Source organism: Rhamphochromis sp. 'chilingali', assembly GCF_963969265.1.
Source record: "Rhamphochromis sp. 'chilingali' genome assembly, chromosome: 8".
NCBI lineage: Eukaryota > Metazoa > Chordata > Actinopteri > Cichliformes > Cichlidae > Rhamphochromis > Rhamphochromis sp. 'chilingali'.
The window spans coordinates 36,268,165-36,290,741 of NC_137935.1; the positions used below are offsets into that span (position 1 = coordinate 36,268,165).

At 41.3% G+C, this 22,577-nt stretch overlaps 1 protein-coding gene across 10 annotated transcripts in view; it reads left to right on the forward strand.

Moving 5' to 3' along the window:
• Positions 1-22,577, forward strand: part of fat3a (FAT atypical cadherin 3a) — a 179,958-nt gene that overhangs the window by 100,545 nt on the left and 56,836 nt on the right. For 8 of the 10 annotated variants that reach the window (XR_013972387.1, XM_080888385.1, XM_080888388.1 and 5 more), the window contains 4 exons: positions 6,116-6,391; positions 6,801-7,011; positions 7,131-9,859; positions 9,976-11,347. Coding sequence is in view for 9 of the 10 variants with exons in the window: in XM_080888385.1 (XP_080744511.1) it covers positions 6,116-6,391; positions 6,801-7,011; positions 7,131-9,859; positions 9,976-11,347 (4,588 nt within the window). In the remaining variant the exon portion in view is untranslated. Of the gene's footprint in view, positions 1-1,461; positions 1,889-6,115; positions 6,392-6,800; positions 7,012-7,130; positions 9,860-9,975; positions 11,348-22,577 lie in introns of those variants that run through there. The other 2 variants (XM_080888393.1, XM_080888394.1) reach the window with 2 other exon arrangements.

Sequence of the window (22,577 nt, forward strand, 5' to 3'; positions counted from 1 at the left end):
GGAGTTTCTCGCCTGCTCTGCATTGGAGAGGGAGTAGCACCACAGCAGCAGCCCTTGTGAGTGATGTATTTCCCTTGGGTGGGGGATCCCAGAGGAGGGTCATCACACGGTGGGTGAACAACAGATCCAGCAACACATGATGGTATTTTGTGTCGTTGGCCAAAATGCCACGAAGAGCAAACTGAGTTTCGACGTGCACAAACCATGAAGGAGGGTCATGAAGCCAAAAATCCGGCAGCTTAATCGCCACAGCAAAAATTAAAACGTACAGTACAGCTCTGCTATCACTTCCGGCACAAATGAAGACAGAAAACTAAACAGCAGTGGCGTTTGTAGGGTTACTGAAGTTTGGCTAGCTGGTATATAATGATGTGCTGCGTAGTGGCTAGCTACACAACTGTGGTTATGGCATAATATAAACACAGTGAAGCTGGAGGATGAATACTAACTTTTTTTCCACTCAGTGAGGGTTCCCGATGGTTAGGAACAAATGTAATTGCATGGCAGGGTGCTGTTAACAGACCAAACTTCAGTCAGGAGAACAACTGCAATATAAGTTTAGTCATTAATATACTGCTGCATGGGCTGGGCTGTAGTTACATTGTAAGGTTTTGAAAACTGAGCTTTAAAAGGAATAGTGAAGATAAAAACCGAGAGAGCCCAGCAGTGATCACTGACTTTTTTAGGGGCTTGTTCAGATTAAATAGAACAAAATATAAAGCATTAAAACATGGTAAAAACACAACAGCCATAATAAATGTAGCGTAGTTTGGACCGGGAAGCAGGTTTCATCAGGTCATCACTTAAAGATTGGATATCCCACCTGTTGTGAATGTTTTATTTATTTATTTATTTATTTATTTTTTTGTGTCCCGTTTGGATCTTTAGCCATCAGAATTGTTGTCTTAAGGCCAAGAAAGAAGCCAAGCGGATTTATTTTACCAAGTGGATCATCATGGTCTTGCCATATTGGTCCATTTGATTGACCTTTATTATAATTATGAATTTATTTTATTTTCAGTTGCTACAAACGGGACAGACATGACTGGGGGATAGGACAGGGAGAAAGAATGAAAGAAAGAGAGGGAGAGAAAGAAAACCAAAGGGGAGAAGAGACGGTGAGAAGGGGGGGGAAGAAAGAAAGAAAAAAAGAAAAACAAACAAAGCACCTGGATCACCTGTATGGAGAAAAAAACAGAAGAGAAAGCAAACAACACAAGAGCAACATAATAAAAAAACAGCACCATCACAATAAACTAGCTAGCAGTAGATAACAGTAGATACTAAATAATAAACGATATTGTGCAGCACGCAAGATAGACAGCGCACAATGTGCTTTGAGGCAGCAGCCAAGAAAGGTGTAGTCCGCGTCTGTGAACACCCGTGTGTACACCTGTGTGCACACCTGTGTGGATCAGCATGCTTGTATTCCAAAGGTTTCTCCATGTAACGATCTGCTAGGGAGTGGGGGGAGCCATAGCCCCGTCCACCAGGGTATGAAGCAGGTATGGAGGAGATCCAGGCCCCAGATATCCAGAGGCCCCAGAGTACAAGGACCCGAGGAGGACCACCAAAGGGGGGGGGAACCGTGCCACCCTCCTGGGAAGAGCTGAGTAGAGCCCCAAAGGAGAGGTCACCCCGCAGCTACGGAGCAGAGGCCAGAGGGGGTTGCAGTGGCGTGCCCGCGGGCTCTGCCGGCAGCCAGCTGTGCCAGAGAGGACCGAGCTTCAGGCCCAGAGGCCTGAGGGCATCCCACCCCCCGGAAGGAGACCAGCCGGGCCACAGGCACCCGGCCCCGCCAATCGGCCACCAGGAGTGAGCCGGTACATACATGAGCGCCCAGCCCCAGACGACAAGGACCACCAACACACCAACGTCTGAGGGCATCAGCCACCGGCAGGGAGTGTGGTGAGGGAGATAGGCCTCCGTACTTTAGAGGGCCTGAGATGTACCCAGAAAGGTTGTGAATGTTTTAATGCAGTACAGTTGTTATTATTATCACTTGTAAAATCCTCTTTATGTCAGTTAAAATAAATAACATTCATATAAGAAATAGAATTGCCTCGTGTAAACTGTATGTGGTATTAAATAGGCCTTTATTACTGTACATTAATGTCAGTCATAAGGGTGGTACTGGAAGAGCCATATATTTTATGAGGCGGTACTCATTGTGAAAAGTTTGAGAACCACTGCTTTAATATACACTCAACAAAAATATAAACGCAACACCTTTGTTACTGCTCCCATTCCCCATGGGATGGACGTAGAGACCTAAAATTCATTCCAGATACACAATATAACCATCTCTCCCAAACAGTGGTCACAAATCAGTCCAAATGTGTGGTAGTGGGCACATCTGCTATATTGAGATAATCCATCCCACCTCACAGGTGTGCCACATCAGGATGCTGATCTGACATCATGAGTAGTGCACAGGTGTACCTCAGACTGCCCACAACAAAAGGCCACCTTGGAATGTGCAGTTTTTTGCGCTATTGGAAGTCTGGGGACCCAGAACCGGTCAGTATCTGGTGTGACCACCATTTGCCTCATGCAGTGCAACACATCGTCGCATGGAGTCTATCAGATTGTCAATTGTGGCCTGTGGAATGTTGGTCCACTCCACTTCAATGGCTGTGCGAGGTTGTTGGATATTCGTGGGAACTGGTACACGCTGTCGTATACGCCGGTCAAGCACATCCCGAACATGCTCAATGGGTGACATGTCCGGTGAGTATGCTGGCCATGCAAGAACTGGGACATTCTCAGCTGCCATCTGCCCTGAACAATGTGAACCATGATTCATCCGTGAAGCGCACACCTCTCCAACGTGCCAGACGCCATCGAATGTGAGCATTTGCCCACACAAGTCTGTTACGGCGACGAGCTGGAGTCAGGTCAAGACCCCGATGAGGACGACGGGCATGCAGTTGAGCGTCCCTGAGACGGTTTCTGACAGTTTGTGCAGAAATTGTTTGGTTGTGCAAACCAATTGTTCCAGCAGCTGTCTGGGTGGCTGGTCTCAGACGATCTTGGAGGTGAACCTGCTGGATGTGGAGGTCCTGGGCTGGTGTGGTTACACGAGGTCTGCGGTTGTGAGGCCGGTTGGATGTGCTGCCATATTCTCTGAAACGCCTGTGGAGACAGCTTATGGTTGAGAAATGAACATTCAATGCACGGGCGACAGATCTGGTTGACATTCCTGCTGTCAGCATGCCAATTGCACGCTCCCTCATTGCTTGTGGCATCTGTGGCATTTTGCTGTGAGACAAAACTGCACATTCCAGGGTGGCCTTTTGTTGTGAGCAGTCTGAGGTACACCTGTGCACTACTCATGATGTCAGATCAGCATCCTGATGTGGCACACCTGTGAGGTGGGATGGATTATCTCAATATAGCAGATGTGCCCACTACCACACATTTGGACTGATTTGTGACCACTGTTTGGGAGGGATGGTTATATTGTGTATCTGGAATGAATTTTAGGTCTCTACGTCCATCCCATGGGGAATGGGAGCAGTAACAAAGGTGTTGCGTTTATATTTTTGTTGAGTGTATATAAATCGCTTTTGGGTAATCTCAGTCTCTTACTGAACGTGCTCCTGTCTCAGAAAATAGAGACGACTCTGGCCCGTCCTGTATAGTGCAGTGGTGTTTTTAACCCAGTCCAGTTTATTGTGTTTATCTATGTGTACTCCGAGGTATTTATAGTGATGTCCACATCAACCATCTGGATTGACACAGGGGACAAGGCCCAGTACTCAGTCTCATGACCCCCACTGATGCATCCTGAAAGACAAAACAGATGGAGGTTCACAAACAAATATACAAATTGCCTATGTCTGAGGCAAGCCACAGCCCTAGCCCACCCAAACTATCTTAACTGCTCCCTCTTCTGAGTTCGCGCTTGTGGGAGGAAGCCGGAGTACCCACGCAAACATGGGGAGAACATGCAAACTCCACACAAACTCCACACATGCAAACTCGTGAGTAAAGAAGGAAAAAAAATACTAATGAACCAGTGACAAACTGAACATCATCAAAAACACAAAGAATCAGTGTAGCCACCGTGCTGCCCAGGCTGAATTATCAATTGGCTGTTTTTAAGGAAAAGTAATGCACCATCAGGCTACATTTTGGGAGTTTGCTGCTGCTGATGGTTCAATGAAAATGACAAAAAGTGAGGGGAAAAGTGGGCAGCCTTGTCTGGTGCCTTTCTTTGGATTGAAGCTTTGGGATGTTACATAATTTGTCCTAACAGATGCATCCGGAGAGCTGTACAGTATTTTGACTCAATTTATGAAGAATGAGCCAAATCCAAATTTGCTTTAAACTGCTAAAAAATTTTCCAATTTACCCAGTCAAATTCTCTGCGTCTAAAGAGACAACTTTCGAATTTGTAGTTGGAGCGATAATCTATTACATTACATCTATTACATTAATTAGTCTGCTTTTAGTGACCTCCAATTGACGTAACCGGGTGTCATTACTGCCTACTTGAATTATAATTTTACTGAATTTATGTTTACCCTTAGCCAGCAGATTTAAATTTCCCTCAGTGTCGCCTGCTCTGGCACCTGGAAGACAATTAACTATGGTTGGTGGTGTCTCTAGCTTCACATGTCTAAGAACAGACAGGAGTGTTGCCAAGTGGGGAAAAGCAGTTAAACACATGAACAGGTTGGTGGTGTACCATGGGCTTCTGTTTAGGACTGCGCTTCCTCCTCACCGTCACCCAGCCATCCTGTTTTCCCAGCTACTGGGGACAATCTGCTGGGAGACAGCTGGCAGGAGCCACGCTACCTTCGGCTGCACTGGCTACAGGGGCCTGGCTAAGCTACAGGTTTTTCAAGGGTGCGAATTTGAGTCTTCAATTTATTGATCCTGACCTCCAGAGCTGCAAATAGGCTACATTTATTACAAGCATCATTAGTGCTAAAGAAGACCGAGATGTAACTCCCCTCCCTACCGCTCCCTGCAGGCCATTGCTGCCTCCCCCTGGAAGTGGGTACTTGGTGATTCTTGGGGCTGCTCACGGTGGCTTGGGAGATGGCCTGCTGGGGCCCCTGTTCTTAGTTTTTGCCAGGATTGGCAAGCTTCTGACATGGTCAGCTGCCAAGAGGCCATTCATGTGAAAAGAGAAAGACCATCTCTAAATCAAGGAGGGGGCCTAAGTGTACCTCTTTCACTATCATACAATGCTGTGAGCTATTCCCCAACTCTTTGTAAATAGTACTCATGGTCATTGATCAATGGTCATGACAATTTGCATATTAACAATCATGAAACTGACCTCATGACCCATTGTTAATCAGTGGTGCTAGGTTTGGTTATTATGCGAATGTACTGTTTATAAGGCTGAGGAAACCTGCAGTCAGCTGAGATTGAAAAAATCACTTAAAAGAGTAATGAAACATTTCTCCTACTTATTTCTCCTATGTCCAGGTGAACAGAGTCAGCTTTCTGTGATTTCCTTACCTGGGTGATTGAGCATGCATCAAGACATTTTTTGATGTTTTTCAGGAAATAAGACCAGTTTAAATTGTTCATCTCCTCAAGTTTTTACTAACAATTACTTTGGTTGATTACTGCTGATTGCTGCTCATTTGAGCAAAGCACATATGCCTCCGTACTTTAGAGGGCCTGAGATGTACCCAGAGAGGTTTTGAATGTTTTAATGCAGTACAGTTGTTATTATTATCACTTGTAAAATCCTCTTTATGTCAGTTAAAATAAATAACATTCATATAAGAAATAAAATTGCCTCGTGTAAACTGTATGTCATGCACCATGTCTGCTTAATCTGCTAGTCATGCGTGCATCATGCACGCACACATGATGCCATTATATTTGGAGATAATTTAAGGGAAAAATTGTGTGCTTAAGATTCAACTCAAAAACCACTAATATGCAGCTTTCAAAAATTCTGTTGTGGAGGGTGGTGTGTTTCAAAAAACAATTTTGAACTGACAAGCTTTAGTTTAGTTGCAAAATCTTTAATTCTGAGTTATATAACTCTGAAGACGTCATTAAGATGAACAGTTTATATCTATAATTTTAAAGTGTGTTCTTTCTTTCTTTCCTTTTTCTCTTTTTAATGTCCCTCATGTTCCAGATTCACATTACTGTTATGGACAGCAATGACAATGCTCCCATCTTCTTCCAACCAACTTATGATGTCGTTGTTTCTGAAGATACACCACCTGACACTGAAGTGGTCCAGGTTCAGGCATCTGACCGTGATAAGCATCAACAGTTGACCTACTCTCTGCAGAGTTCCATAGACCCAAACACCATGGGTCTGTTCCGCATTCATCCCACCCAGGGCACTATCTACACTACTCAGAGGCTTGACCATGAGGCCTGTTCACGACACATTCTCACTGTGACTGTAAGATATACTTTAATCTATGAGTTATTTTTGGTCTAAAAGTCTGTATCATAGAATTGTATTCATCATACAGATAGTTTTCCTGTTTTAATTATGCAAGCACACAGTAATCCTCTGTTTGGGCTGGACTACCTTTTGGTGACATCAGCAGACTAATTACATGGTTTACAAATTACACCATTCAGTAAACCAGTATCCACATCTCACTGCATCATTAGAAGTTACATATCTAATTTTTAAACTACTACATAACACGGGAGAAATATGTGTGGTTAAGGAAAGTGAGGGAGTAACAGTTCTAGTCTAATGGCTTGTTTTTGTAGACATTATTTTGACCTTATCATATATCTTCATCCTATATATATCATTAAAGAAAATATTTAGGTTTGTTTAATCATTTTCTCCACAGGTAAAGGATCAAGAATTCCCATACAGAAAAGATTTGGTCCGTGTACTAATAGAAGTGGAAGATGTAAATGACCACGTACCAATTTTTACCAGTGCTCTGTATGAAGGCTCAGTATATGAGTCAGCAGCAGTGGGATCAGCTGTAGTCCAGGTAACTGCCCTAGACAAAGATAAAGGCGAGAATGCAGAGCTACACTACTCTATTGAAGCAGGTACGCTATGGCAACTGAGTACTTGCTCCTACATATGTACATGGTTGGAACGTTAATTTGATATTTTGACTATTATTGGGTTTTTTTGTTTTTTTTTTTGTTTTTTTTCTCTTCAACAGGCAACAGTGGAAATACATTCCAAGTTGAGCCAGTTTTGGGTGTCATCACTGTTGCGCATGAGCTGGACCTATCCAGCATAGGCCATTATATTCTCACTGTCAGAGTAATTGACAGTGGCTCCCCCCCACTTTCCACTACCACAATAGTGCGGATTGCTGTCACTCTATCTGATAATGCTGGTCCAAAGTTCCCTCAACCTGAGTATCAGACTGAAATCATGGAGAATGCATTGGTTGGGACCTCTGTCAGTACAGTCAGTGCTGTCAGCCAGTCCACCCTCAATTATGACATCAAGCAGGGCAATACCAATCATGTTTTTCAGATAAATCAGTATAGTGGAGTGATTACTACTCAAAAATCGCTTGACTATGAGACTACAACTTCTTACACACTGATAGTCCAGGCTATTAACATGGCTGGCATGGCCTCCAATGCTACTCTGTTAATCCAGGTAGTGGATGATAATGACAACCCACCAGTGTTCCAGGAGCTTCACTACCATGGGAGTATTAGTGAGGCAGCACCAATTAACAGTGTAGTCTTAAACTTAGATGGTTCACCTCTAGTAATAAAAGCCACTGATGCTGACCGTAACCAAAATGCACTGCTGGTATACCAGATTATTGAAGACACAGCAAAAATGTTCTTCACCGTGGACTCAGGAACTGGCTCCATCAGAACTATTGCTAATTTAGATTATGAAACCTTTACTATCTTTCATTTCCACGTACATGTGAGAGACAACGGAACGCCACAGTTGACAGCAGAAAGTCCAACTGAGGTCACAATACAAGTGATTGACACAAATGATTCCCCACCTCGCTTCACCCAGAGTTCTTATGAAACAGTCCTGTTACTCCCCACTTATGTTGGAGTTGAAGCACTTCAGGTTTCAGCTGCAGACCCTGACAAAAACATCACTACAGAGCTTATATACTCTCTGACTGATGGAGAACTGCAGCACTTTGCCATCAAACCTTCAAGTGGAATTATTGTAGTCAAAAACAACAACTTTTCCAAAGAGCGTTTCCGCTTCAGTGTCAGAGTTTCAGATGGTAAATTCTCTAGCATGGCTTTGGTGACTATAGTTGTCAGAGAAGCTCTAGACTCTGGTCTCAGCTTCACCCACAGTATTTACTCTTCATCTATTAAAGAGAATATATTGAATATCACAAAGGTAGCTGTGGTCAATGCTATTGGAAACCGTCTGAATGAACCACTAAAGTACAACTTGTTGAATGCTGGTACACATTTCAAAATTCGCCCAACATCTGGAGTCATCGAGACCACAGGTATAGCATTTGACCGTGAAGAGCAAGAGTTCTATGAACTGGTGGTTGAGGCAAGAAAGGAGCATGACCCTCTCCATGTGGCTAGAGTCATAGTTAGAGTCCAAGTTGAAGACATAAATGATAATGCCCCTGTGTTTGTTGGACTTCCTTATTATGCAGCTGTTCAAGTAGAAGCTGAACCAGGATCACCCATTTTCAGGGTCATGGCAGTAGATGGTGACAAAGGAATTAATGGGCAAGTATCTTACTATCTCAAAGATGACCATGGTCATTTTGAAATCAACAGGCAGACAGGTAGTCTCAGCCTCAAGAGGTCTTTTGAGTCTGATTTGTCCAATGTGGAATACCGAATGGTGATATATGCCAGAGACAGTGGTTATCCACCCCTTTCATCTACAATAGAGTTTCCCATCACTGTAGTCAACAAAGCCATGCCTGTTTTTGCCAAATCATTTTATACTGTTGCTGTGAATGAGGATGTAGCTGTGCACACACCTATCCTTGGCATCAATGCCTCAAGCCCTGAAGGACAAAGCATCATCTACACAATTGTTGATGGAGATCCATCCCTACAGTTTGACATTGGTTTTGATACCGGAGTCATAAGTGTCATCCATGCTTTGGATTTTGAGGCAACATCATCTTACCACCTGACTGTTAGAGCCACAGACTATCTTACTGGTGCCCATGCTGAGGTTGATGTAGATGTGTTTGTCCAGGATGTCAACGATAATCCACCTATCTTCCAGAAAATGACCTACAGGGTAGTTTTATCTGAAACAGCCATGATTGGAACGCCAGCACTCCAAGTAGTTGCCACAGACAAAGATTCAGAGAAAAACAATGTTGTCCGCTACCAGATCTTCTCGAATTCACGTAATAATACAGAGTACTTTCATATTGACAGTAGCAGTGGATTAATCCTGACAGCTCGTATGCTAGACCATGAACTACTCCAAAAATATGACTTTATTGTCAGGGCAACTGATAATGGTTTTCCACCACTGAGTAGCGAAGTGTCTGTGACAGTCATGTTGAATGACATAAATGACAATCCTCCAGTTTTCAACCAGCTGCTCTATGAGGCATATGTGAATGAGTTGGCAACAAGGGGTCACTTTATAACCTGTGTCCAGGCATCTGATGCAGACAGCTCAGATTTTGACAAGTTGGAGTACAGTATTTTATCAGGAAATGAAAAAAGGAATTTTGCAATAGAAAAAAAGACAGGGATAATCACACTGTCCAGCCACCGTAAGCAAAGAATGGAGCCTGCCTATAGTCTCAATGTTTCAGTATCTGATGGGGTGTTCACCAGCACTGCACAGGTTCATGTAAAAGTGTGGAGGGCCAATCTGCATAGTCCAGTGTTTGGACAGAATATGTATGAGGCGGAGCTAAGAGAGAATGCTGCTGTGGGAACCAAAGTTATACAGGTAGGTGCAGTAAGGATTCATTAAATTATACATTAAAAAGAAATAACATTAAGTATATTAAGTAGCTATAAAGTATTTTTCTGAATTGATAAGGGTGATCAAAATTTTCATTTCAGGTCAAGGCAACAGATGCAGACCCAGGAGAGTTTGGGCTCATAACTTATTCCTTTGTGAATGATGTTGGTAAGGACAAGTTTAGCATCGATGCAAATGGTCAGATCTACACCACAGAAAAACTTGATCGTGAGGATCCAGCTAACAAAGACATTGTTCTCACAGTGGCGGCCCAAGATTTAGGTGGACAAGTCTCTTACTGTACAGTACAAGTTACTCTATTGGACGATAATGATAATGCACCTTGTTTCCGTGCCACAGAGTATCGAGCTTCAGTGAAATCTGATGTGGCTCAAGGTTTTTTGGTGACACAGATTCAGGCCCATGATCCTGATCATGGCATTAATGCTAAAGTGACATATTCACTTTACAGTGAGGCAAATGTACCAGTGGTAGACATTTTGGAGATAGACCCGGACAATGGATGGATGGTGACTAAAGGCAGTTTCAGCCATTTCAGAAATTCTGTATTATCTTTCTTTGTGAAGGCTGTTGATGGAGGAAATCCAGTCAGACACTCTCTAGTATCTGTCTATATCCACGTTCTTTCTCCAGAGACTTTTATTCCATCCTTTAGCCAATATCATTATTTATTCAATACACCAGAGAACACTCTTATTGGTTCAGTCATAGGAACAGTTCACCTCAACGCTCCTCTTGAATTTACATCACTCTCTACTACTTTTGCCCTGGTTAATGGAGAGGCTGGTGAAAACAACCACGATGGTGTGTTTGTGGTGGAAAAGCATACTGGAGTGATCAAACTTGATAAGCCTTTGGACTACGAGGTGATCAAAGGATACTACTTCAAAGTCACTGCCACGGCACAACAGGCTAAGCTTGATTCGGTGAGTTGTGTTGAAGTTGAAGTCAAGGTATTGGATTTGAATGACAACAAACCAGCTTTTGAGGCCAACTCATATGATACCACCATTATGGAAGGAATGCCAGTTGGAACCAGAATCATTCAAGTTCAAGCAAGAGACCCAGATTCTGGAGCAAATGGCCAGGTAACATATAAACTTGGTTCATTAATCCAGTTAAAAGAGGATTCAGACACACTGGTCAGCACTTTTAGCATTGACAGCAATACTGGTTGGATCACTACACGCAAAGACCTGGATCATGAAACTAGCCCCTCGTACACTTTTACAGTGGTGGCCTCAGACCTTGGGGAGACCCTGACTCTTTCCAGTACAACCACTGTCACAGTTTCATTGTCAGACATCAATGACAACCCTCCCAGGTTCATGGAGAACCACATCTTTGGTTCTGTTCAGGAGAGTGACCGCCCAGGAGAGGTTGTGGCTGTGCTGATAACTAGAGATGATGATAGCTCTGCCTTCAACCGTCAAGTCAGCTATCACATCACTGGTAAGTCCCAAGGCAAATATTTTTTACTGCATTGTTAAGGAATAACAGATTAATCTTGATGGTTAAAAACTTAAATACATCTATTAATTAAATCAACAATTGACGTTAGGTAATTCAATTCAGAGCACTTTGTTTTTATAGCGCCAAATCACAACAGCAGTTGTCACTAAGTATTTTACACTGTCAGGTGTAAATAACATACAGAGAAACCTGCAACAATCAAGCGATCTCTCCAGCCTCTTTTTGTGCAAAAACTTAAGTAAAATGTATTTATATAGCACTTTTTACCGAAAAAAATCACAAAGTGTTTCACAGTAAAATAAATAAATAAATAATAAGAATGTAAAATAAATAAATAAACAAAATTTAAAACAAAATGCAAAACAACAACAATGAAGAGAAGCAAAAACTGGAGTGATATTGATTTTCATTTCACTGATCAAAAGATAGTAGACTCTTACTGTGGGATTCAGGAAACAAATACCATCTTTCAATGTTTCTTGAAGTCAGCCTGGGATATTCTTTGTATGAATAAGGTCCAAATCTGCAGATCAAATGTAAAATATTCATAAATGACTATAGAGTATGGATAATGATTGCTCTCCAAGTGCATGTCTGATTAAACATAGTGATTTGGCTGATCAACGGGCAGTGAGCTACAGGAAAAAAACAACATACTATAATTAGATACATTTAAAATTCATTAAATCGCCTTAACCATAAATCTTTATAGAATATGCAATTGAGTTATTATTACTTTCCGTAATTTTTGCCAATTTTGATAAATGAAATAGAATTTCCTTTATATAGCGCCAAATCACAAGAACTGTTCCCTAAAGATCCTTTATATTGTAAGGTAAAGAACCCTAAAATAATACAGTGAAAACCCCAACAACAACCCATAATACCATAAGGCAGAGCCTTTGGCTTATGGGCCCTTCTTCTGTGTAAGACGCACCAGTTTTGATTCAGGAAATGGACACCTTGTCGACTTTAAAGACTAGGTTTAAAAATTGGTGTGATTGTAGCCCAGGAGGATGGAGCAAGTCATTTACTAATTGGAAGTTTGGTGGTTCGATTCCTGGATGCTTCAGTGTGCATACCAAATATCCTTGAGCCAGATACTAACCCCTGTAATGCATGCACTGGAGTGTGAATGTGTGTAAATGTTAGAAAACACTATTTTCTGACATTTAGAAAATAGTTTGTATAAAGCCTTTTTGAGTGCTGAGGTAGAGCAGAAAATCGTTATATAAAAACCAGTCCATTACCAAAACTTCCCTTTTGCTAAACAATGTAGTTTGAACTGGATCTGGTGACACCGAATCTTTCCTTTGTTACACTGCAATAGGCTTAGGCTTCCCATGAGTCACTATGTCATGATGCAGTATTTCTTCCTCAATCACCTTATTCACTCTGTGATTGTATGTAATTTCTGCATCATCATGTAATTTCAAATGCAACATTCAACTTCAAAACTTTAGAGTCAGCTCCTTAACTGCTTGTATCTGTTCATTGTCTAGTTCAGTCTGTTGTCGTTGTGGACTTGTACTCTTATGTACACCACACTGACATTCTGTCTCAGGATAGTCATGCACCATCTAGTTGTACTCTTTCGGAGGTTGGTCTTTCTCTGGTCTTATACCCATTCAAAAGCAGATGATATATCTCTGACCATTCCACAAAATCTTCTACTAATACTCTCCTCCTGCATATCACACATATTTTCAACCTACTGCATAATCATCTGAATATTTCTGTAGAGGAGGTCCTGGAGGTGTACTGAAAGTCTGAAGTGTAATAAGTGAACAGGAATTGAAACAGTGCAGCCCTTTCTGGAGCTCCAGTACTATAAATCACAATGTCAGCTAGAGCACTGCCAAATCTTACATACTTTATACTGGATGTGATTACTGACATTTCCTGTGTTTTCTCCCTGAGTGACACTGGTTAGATTGTGTTGAAAAGCTTTTGTAACCCACATCAACTACACTGTCACATCCAACCATTACAATAAAATATATATGGAAGCTTCATAAGGGCAACTGTGGGTCATGTGATAGAGAGGGTTATCTACCAATGGTGGAATCCACACACTCAAGTAACCTCGGGCAAGATACTGAGCCCATTGCCTCTACTTGGCATATGAGCACAAGAAAGTATGCGTTTAGGTGTAGATGATAAATGTGCTGTGTGAATGTAGGTGTGACTGGCTGAGTAAGGTCTGCAGTAGAAAATGGTTTAAATTTTCAACTGAATAGAATGGTGCTATAGAAGTATCAGGTTTTTTTTTGTTTAACATAATCTGCCTTTGGATCCTCTTCCACACGCTCCATTCCTTACACAACTTTAAAAACAAGTGGCCTCTAACTTTACTTGATATTCTCTGCATCAAACTGTAAAAGTCAGAAATAAACCCACAAACAACAGCTGATAGCATTGTCATTCTCTCTGTTGTCAGCCTTTAATACTAGTTCTTATAGTTGTTTGTTTCCCAGAAACTTTATATGCAAGTGTCTAATAATGATGCTTTCATTTTTTGGGGGGGTATTTAGCCTAACCCTCAGCCCCTGGCTGTATGTGATACACCAGCAGATTAAAAAAACAAAAAAAACAAAAAAAACAAAATGGATATGATTGAATTCTGACTGTTCCAGAGAAGTCTTGGGAAGCTGCTCAAGTTTTGAAGATCTGCACCTACGCAGTTTGAAATTACGGACCTAAGTAATTAACCTGTTTGGAAATCAGTCTATGGCTGTGGTTGGCTACTATTGGCCACTATCTGCGCAGAGCCTTCTCCAATTTGACTTTTATCTGAACTGCATTTTAATGAAATAAATGATTTTAATTGGGACTGACTTTCTTCTTCGTCTGATGGCACACTGTTTATCTTTAAACTTTAAACAAAATATTCAAAGCCTTAATCCCAAATCACCAGATAAATCATCTCTTATTAACACTTTTTTAAACTAGTATGCCAAATAGGTTTGTGGGTGATTTAACTGGGGTCGTATTACAATTCCAATTTAGCATGGAGATATTTCCATTGGCCATTCTCCTACATAAGAGCAACCAGACGTGGGCTACTGCGAGAAAGTCTGACTAATGACGATTGGCTATGTTTTCGTAAGTTTTGTAATTGGTTCAATGCCTCCATTAGGAGGGCAAATGCTCATACCATCAAGATGGTTTCTGAACAGTCACAGCTAGCTTTTGATTGTATACAGTCACAGCTGTGTCAGCTCTGACTGGTTTTAAATACAAATAAAACCAAGGTCATGTTGTTCTGAAATAGAAAGTGCATGTCTGCAGTACTTCACTCTCTTGTACCCGGCATTTCTATTGAACCTGTGACCTCATACAAATACTTGGGTGTTTGTGATTGGTGATAATCTTTCCTGTAAGCTACATATTACTCATCTGTTAAATAAACTTTTTCCTTTTTTCCAAAATCATTGCTAATTTGTGTTTCACTTTCACTCCAAGGAAAAGGCATCTTGCTACCACCTTTTTACCCCTCCTAACTAGCTCTGCTCATTCTCTCCATCTTTTGGACTCTATCTGGTTGACTGGTCCTTATTGGCCTTGCTATTTGTGGTTTACTGCCCTCCTATTACATGTTACTTAAAGATTTTAGTCATAGTTTGTGGTCTCAAGACTTAATTACATTGAGCGTTGCATCAGTTCGTACAGAACTCGGAAAGAAGACATTCTTCTTTTCTGCCCCGTTTCCATGGATTACATTACAGAAAGACTTACAGCTCTCTCAGTAGATTTCACTTGCAGAGTTTAAAAGATGTACAAATGCCTTTGTGAAATCATAATTGTGAATTTGTTCTTGTTTTTCCAGTAACTGTTTAAACATGAGATAATTTTTATTTTTGTCATTTTATTCCTATTTTATTGTTTTATTGTTATTTTATTTTGTTTGTCTCTCTTGTAAATGAGACATTGAGTCTCAATGAAGGTTAAATAAATTAATGACCACCTCTGGTGGAGTTGGGCTCCCTCCTCCTGCTGGCATGGTATCGCCGAGATGTGTGGTCCCAAATCTTCCCTACCGTTGAGGGCTGCTGATGGCCCATCTCTGCCTCTTGCTCTGGTGGGGCATTTTTGCAGTTTCCCACCCTAATTTCTTTTTTTCTTTTTTTTCGTCTGTCCCATTTGGTTTTTTAGCCGTCAGAATTGTTGTCTGAAGACCAACAAGGATATCCAGTGGATTTACTTTGCCAAATGGATCATCACGACCTTGCCGTATTGGTCCATTTGATCGACCTTTGTTGTTATTATTTATTTTATTTTATTTTCAGTTGTTACAGACGGGACAGACATGACTGAGGGATAGTGTTAAGAGATATACTCTAAAGCACTTCTTCAGTAGAGACTCAGAGAAGAGAAACACACAGAACTTCTTGCTAGCAAGGGCAGCCCATATGCGAATCCAGAGATCTGAACCAATCTTGTGATGGTTTGTTCGGGATCATTAAAAATAAGTAATTTATTTTTGGCAAGATCATCATTTTTATAGTGGCGACCCTTCCCATGAGTGATATGGGTAGAGATTTCCATCTAGTCAGATCGCCTTCTACTTTCTTTAGAAGTGGGATGTGGTTTAATTTAGTTAAGTCTGAAAGCTTAGGAGAGACATTAATACCTAAATATTTAATATTTCCAGATTGTAGTGGGGCAGAAGAAGAATTATGGAAGGAGCAGTTAATTGGAAGAACTGTAGATTTTGACCAGTTAATTGAATAATCTGAAACTCTTGAAAACCAGTTTCTGAGGTAATTACTCTAATAAAGGTTGGTTTGTGAGTTTTGGAGAAAAAGCAACAAATCATCCGCATAGAGACTGATTTTATGTTCTACGTTCTTACATTTTATGCCCTTAATTGTTGTAACCTGTCTAAATGCTGCTGCTAGTGTTTCGATAAAAATTGCAAAAAGTGAGGGGGAGAGTGGGCATCCCTGTCTGGTGCCCCTCAGGAGACAGAAACTGGAGGATGTCTGGTCATTTGTTCTGACACAAGCTGTTGGTGAATTATATAATATTCTTAGCCAGTTTATGAAAGAGTTTCCAAAACCAAATTTGTGTAAAGTTGCGAATAAAAATTTCCAGTTAACTCTGTGAAACGCTTTTTCTGCATCTAGAGATAATATTGTGGTTTCAATGTTTTTACTGTATGGGTAGTCTATTAAATTAAGTAATCTACGTGCATTTGTTGATGAGTGCCTACCTTTTATGAAACCAGTTTGGTCAGGATGAATTAAAAAGGGGGTTATCTTCTCTAATCTTTTTGAGAGGGCTTTGCAGATTATTTTGAGGTCTGCATTTATAAGGGATATTGGACGATAGCTTGAGGGAAATAAAGGGTCTTTGCCTGGTTTTAGCAGGAGACTAATGTTGGCAGAATTCATATTTGGTGGTAGTCTGCCACTTTCCTTGATTTCCTGCAACATTCTGTGGAATACTGGTGCCAAAATTGTCCAGAATTCTTTGTAGAATTCTGCAGGGTAGCCATCTGAACCTGGAGCCTTATTATTGGGCATACTTACCAGGGCTTCCTGGAGTTCACCTGGCGTCAGTGGCGAATCCAGTGCCATTGCTTGACTGTCTAGTAATTTTGGAAGAGTTACGTTGTCAAGAAACTGATCAATTTCATTTTTAGATGGGTTTATTTGTGGTGAATATAGAGTTTCATAGAAATCCCTAAAAATGTTGTTTATTCTTCCAGGGTCATATATTGTGTTTCCAGATAAATCTTTATCAGCACATATAGTTGTTTTTTATTTATTTATTTTTTTCTAGTTCCTTAATATTTTTGTTTTCTTCTTTCTTTTTGTGTGATGAGAAAGAAATTATAGGGCAGCACGGTGGTTAGCACTGTTGCCGCACAGCAAGAAGGTCCTGAGTCCAATTCCACCATCAGGCCGGGTTCTTTCTGTGTGGAGTTTGCATGTTCTCCCCGTGTCTGCGTGGGTTCCCTCCGGGTACTCCGGCTTCCTCCCACCGTCCAAAGACATGCAGTTTGTGGGGATAGGTTAATTGGATAATCCAAATTGCCACTAGGTGTGGCAATTTGCCACTAGGTGTGGCACGTGAGTGCGAATGGTTGTCTGTCCTTGTGTGTTAGCCCTGCGACAGACTGGTGACCTGTCCAGGGTGTACCCCGCCTCTCGCCCTATGACAGCTGGGATTGGCTCCAGCGCCCCCCGCGACCCTGAAAAGGATAAGCGGTAGCGAATGGATGGATGGATGGATGGAGAAAGAAATTATTTTACCTCTCATCACAGCTTACCCTGCTTCCCATAGAACAGAAGCCGATGTTCCGGGAGTGTCATTAAAGTCTAAATATGAAGTCCACTCTTTAAAATATTTAATAAAGTCTTCATCTTTGAGCAGCGATGTATTGAATCTCCAGTTTTTACTTGGTGTAGCGTTCTTCTTATGTATTAGTGTTAAAGATACAGGAGCATGATCGCTGACAGCTATAGGGTGAATCTCAGTGTCTGAAATATCACTCAGCAGTGAGCTGCTGACTAGGAAATAATCTAGACCAGAGTAGGAGTGATGGACATGTGAGAAGAAAGAATATTCCTTACTGTTGGAGTGAAGGGAGCGCTATGCATCGCAAAGGCCAAAGTTGCTCATATACTGTTCGATTATATTTGTGGACTGCCAATTGCGCTTAGTTCCTGTTGTGTTGGGCCTATCCATTTCTTCATTTAGTCCAAGGTTGAGGTCGTCTCCAAGAATAAGTGTGCAATCAAGGTGTTCATAGAGTGCACTAAAAAATCCGTGGAAGAATGAGGATTCATCAACATTTGGACCATATATACTTACAATACATAGCTTTTTGTTAAATACTGATAATTTAATAATAAGGAATCTACTCTCTGGATCTATAACTGTATCGAGTACTATAAAATTAACATTTTTATGTATAAAAATTGCTACTCCCCTTTGTCTAGAATTATAACAGGCTGCAAACACATTAGGAAACTCAGGTGTTTTAAGTTCGTTTAAACCTGTGACAGGTCTGTGAGTCTCTTATAATAAAACAACATCTGCCTGTAGTTTTTTAAGCTGGTTAAATATCTTTAACATTTTTTCTCTGGTACCAGCTCTATTTACATTCCATGTGACAAACCTTAGTGTGCCCATAATTGTGTGTGTATGTCTAATGATGTACGCTGGGTGTTTCGTTTAGACGAAGAAAATGTGGAGACATCACTTGTTTGTAAATAGAAAGAGAAAACAAAATGTGTGGTGAGAGGCTCCATAAGTCTGACTATGTGTGTGTATATTCACTAATATGAACAAGCGTGGCTTGCGTGTGTGTCCTATAAGTCTGTGTGTGCTGTGAGGCTGTTGTAAATGTGCTGCCGTTGAGCGCATGTTTTTTGCGTGATCGTGGTGTGTGAATATGCAGAAATAGAGGGTGTTTATAGGTGAGTGGGGAAGTAGGCGATCACAGCAGTGAAAGAAAAGAGAAGGAAAAAAACCATGAGAACAGTGAGCGACAAAAAAAAAAAAAAGAAACAGAAACATTCCAATTAAAGCAATGACGGAGGGTGACGGTGTTATATCGGCTATGACATCATACTGATATTACAAGGTTAAACTCATGTTAAAGGAGAAAGTGTGAATGAATAAGAAAAGAGTGTAGCGGGTTCTTATCTGGAGTGCAGTCAATATAACCACGGAGTGGTGCCAGTGTCACGGTAGAGCTGTCCGTCCACGCAGAGCCGGTGTTCCAGATCTACTGGCGTTTAGATCTACTGGCGTTTAGATCTACTGGCGTTTAGATCAACTGGCGTTGGTCGAACAGATGTGTGGCAGTCTTGCGTTTCAGGAGCTGCTACTGACAAACCGGCAAAAAAAACGCCAAATGTGTCATCTGTGACACTTGTGAGGTTATCTCAAACACACTCCGTCAGTCTTGATGCTGTTGAACGACAAAATGTTTAAAAATGTGGCGAGTTTACCTGGTGATATCGTCATGCGCGACGCGATCGCGAAAACAGCAAACAATTAACACCACGCCGATGTTGTTCACAGGACAGCACGAGTAAACGATCGGTAGACTCTTGTCGTCGTTATTGTTCCCCTCGCACGTTTTATTTCTCCGGTTTCAGCGTGATTGCTTCACAACTAAAGCGAGCAGTTTACTTTGTGTGCGCTAACATGGACTCGAATCAACCAGTGCCACCTCTGGCCAAGTGCCACAGCCTACAGCCAGCTCAACTTGTGACACACATCTGCAGCACGTTTGAATTCGTTTCATGCACAATACATTTGTACCTTTCAATTGTGTCTGTTTGTGCGTCATGCAAATAAACCTTTGAAATGAATGAAATGACACTAATATTTCACTAGTGTTGTAACATCACATGTCGTTAGAGTAGTCTGCCTGTGTCTTTTCTCTGTGAACAAACATTTTAGAGTTGGTTGTTATATACAGTCTGTATAAGTGTGGTTAATCTAATGAACATTAGATCCTGAGTGCGTCCATAAAAATGAAGGTTATAACAGAAAACCTGTCGCGCTCTCCCCCTCTGTCTTTCACTCACACAGACACGCACACCACCGCCATCAACTTTGCTAAATTGCTAATGAAAAACATTGATCAGGCAGCTGTGATTGAGCAGCAGTGTAGATCCAACTATTTTCACGGTTGTTGTGGTCGTGATAATTTTGTGAGGCCACATCAAAAAGGCTCGGATGAGCTTTCCAAAGTTCTACAAGTTGTGCCTCCATCGCTTGTGTCCAGATCACACGCTGCACTGCCGTGCTGCGCAGTCTTTTTCGCTGACATTTGTGTTTGCGCGTGCGCAGTGTGAGAAACTGCGGTGACACCCTCACGACCAAGCGATTGATGATCGGGAGCTCGTCGTGAGGTGTCAATCGCTTCTCGTTACCCCACGTATAATACACGATGCATGACGCATGATGAAGGCCAAAATCGGGCCGATCGCCAAAACGGTCGCACGACTCAAAAATCGGCTCAAAATGGGCCAAAAATCGCACAGTGTCTGCCCAGCATTACTAAAATCGTGATTTTTTTTTTTTGCGAGAATGTCTCATGACAGTGACGTAAGCGAGTGCGACGTTCGTGACAACAGCTGTGTGCAGATCAACAATGGATCATATGAGTGCGGGAGAGAGTATGAGCGTGCAGCGTTTAAAGCGTGGAAGTACTGACCTTACTTTGAGTTTGATTCCATAAAAAGTGACAAAAACATTAGTGTCCGTTGTGCGTGGGAAGAAAACTTCTTTTTACAGCGAAAAACCCCCCCTAAACTTCCAAGCAAGCACCGAGTGCGCTATGACGTAATGGGAAACTCACAGAGAAACTCGCGGATTCTTCCACTGACCGCTGCGGCACACCTGCACCAGGGTAAACCTCCGCCTACGCCACTCCTGCTTTACAGGTGAAAACAGAGCAACAGGAGCGCTAGTCTTTGATGTTATTTATTTTCTGTTCTGTTTTACTTGCATCTATTTGAAAGAGTGAGTGTAAACACGCACACAAAAAAATATTTTATGTGCTGGAATGTGCAGAAAATAAGTTTAAATGTTAGATAAATTTCTTCCAGTCAGAGAATGTTGCATATAATTAAATTTTTGCTTGATGCATAAAGTTAAAAGGTTAAAACTAATAAAACAAGTTTTAAAAAGAGACTTTTCCGTATTATTACATTTTGTATGATGGATTATGCAGAAAAAGTAGAATTGGGCTGAAAGATCTATCGCTTTGTCACCTACTCAGGTTGTAAATCGTATTTTTAAAAAGTAACTAAGTAACTAAGTAATTAATTACTTTTGAAAATAAGTAATCAGTAAAGTAACGGGATTACTTTTTTAGGGAAGTAATCAGTAATTAGTTACTGATTACTTTTTTCAAGTAACTTGACCAACACTGCTTGTAGGTGACATTCACAAAGGTAGGTTGGTTTGGCAGTTAATTTTACCGGTCAGAGTATTTTTCTAGCTAATATTCACAAAGGTAGGACAATTTGCCACTGTGCGCATGCGCAGAAACAACGGGTAGGATGGTTTGCCAGGTAGGATGGATTCCAAGAACACCGGCAGGCAATGTTGTACCGGGGGAGTCTGCCGGGCGACATCTCTTCGATGACGGTGTCTCAATTTTGGCTGGGGAAGATGCACTCTGAGCCTTCTTTATTACTAAAGCACCGGTCGATGTAATCTTGGAGAGCGTCTAAACTCTCCCCGTTGTCCTCCAGGGTGTTAGACATGATAGGACAGATGTTGTTAGTTATATGACAATTGATTAGTTTATTTGGCAATACTGAAGCTTAAAGAAACTTTGTTAAATTCTACGCTTTTTTTCCGCCAAATCTCCAGCGTCTGACGTCACCTACAACATAGGTCGCTTACCTTTTCCCGTCACTTCCCTCACTAATTTCTAAGTACATTTAATGACAAAGACACACACACACACTTGAACTTGACAATCTTGCTCTTTTTCCTCTATCACATTCGCACACACATACACCAATATCAGAATAAGATTGTTGATTGCATTTTCGAATTCTTGTGTTCCAGGTGTTTGTTTCTCTTACAAGCTTCTGCCTGTCCTGAAAACCAAGATACACAACAGTGCAGTTCAGATCATAATTCTAATTTCCGAAGCAGCCAGGCAGGACAGCCAAAAAAAGTTAAATAAATTGAAAAACAAAGAAAACAAAACAAAACAGTTTTTAAAAATCAGCAACAGTATGATGTCAGATAGTCACACGATGCAAAGTCTGAAGTAATAGTAGTTCAAGCTACCAGACAGACAACTTGTGTATCTTACACTCAGCGATAAAGACTTTATATAAAGGACCCGATGATTCCACAGTAGGGGTGGGTTTTTATAATCGATTTATCGATTAAAATCGATTCTGGCTTGGATAACGTAAAATCGATTCATTAAAATCCTGAATCGATTTTTTAATATTAATTTATTTTGCCCGAAATGCCAGAATCTCAGGTGAAAGATCACAAAATTTCAACAACCACCAAACAGCTAAGACAGTAAATGAGAGCAGGTACACGGCTTCTGCACAAAGACGTAAACACACAGCACGGACCCGCGGATCAGAATCAGTGAGATGTCGCCTTTCTCAGCTGACGATCGGGGCTGAAAGCCGACAGCTTGCTGATTCTGATCCGCGGGTCCGCGCTGTGTGTTTAAGCCCTTTTTGCGCTGATCATATGG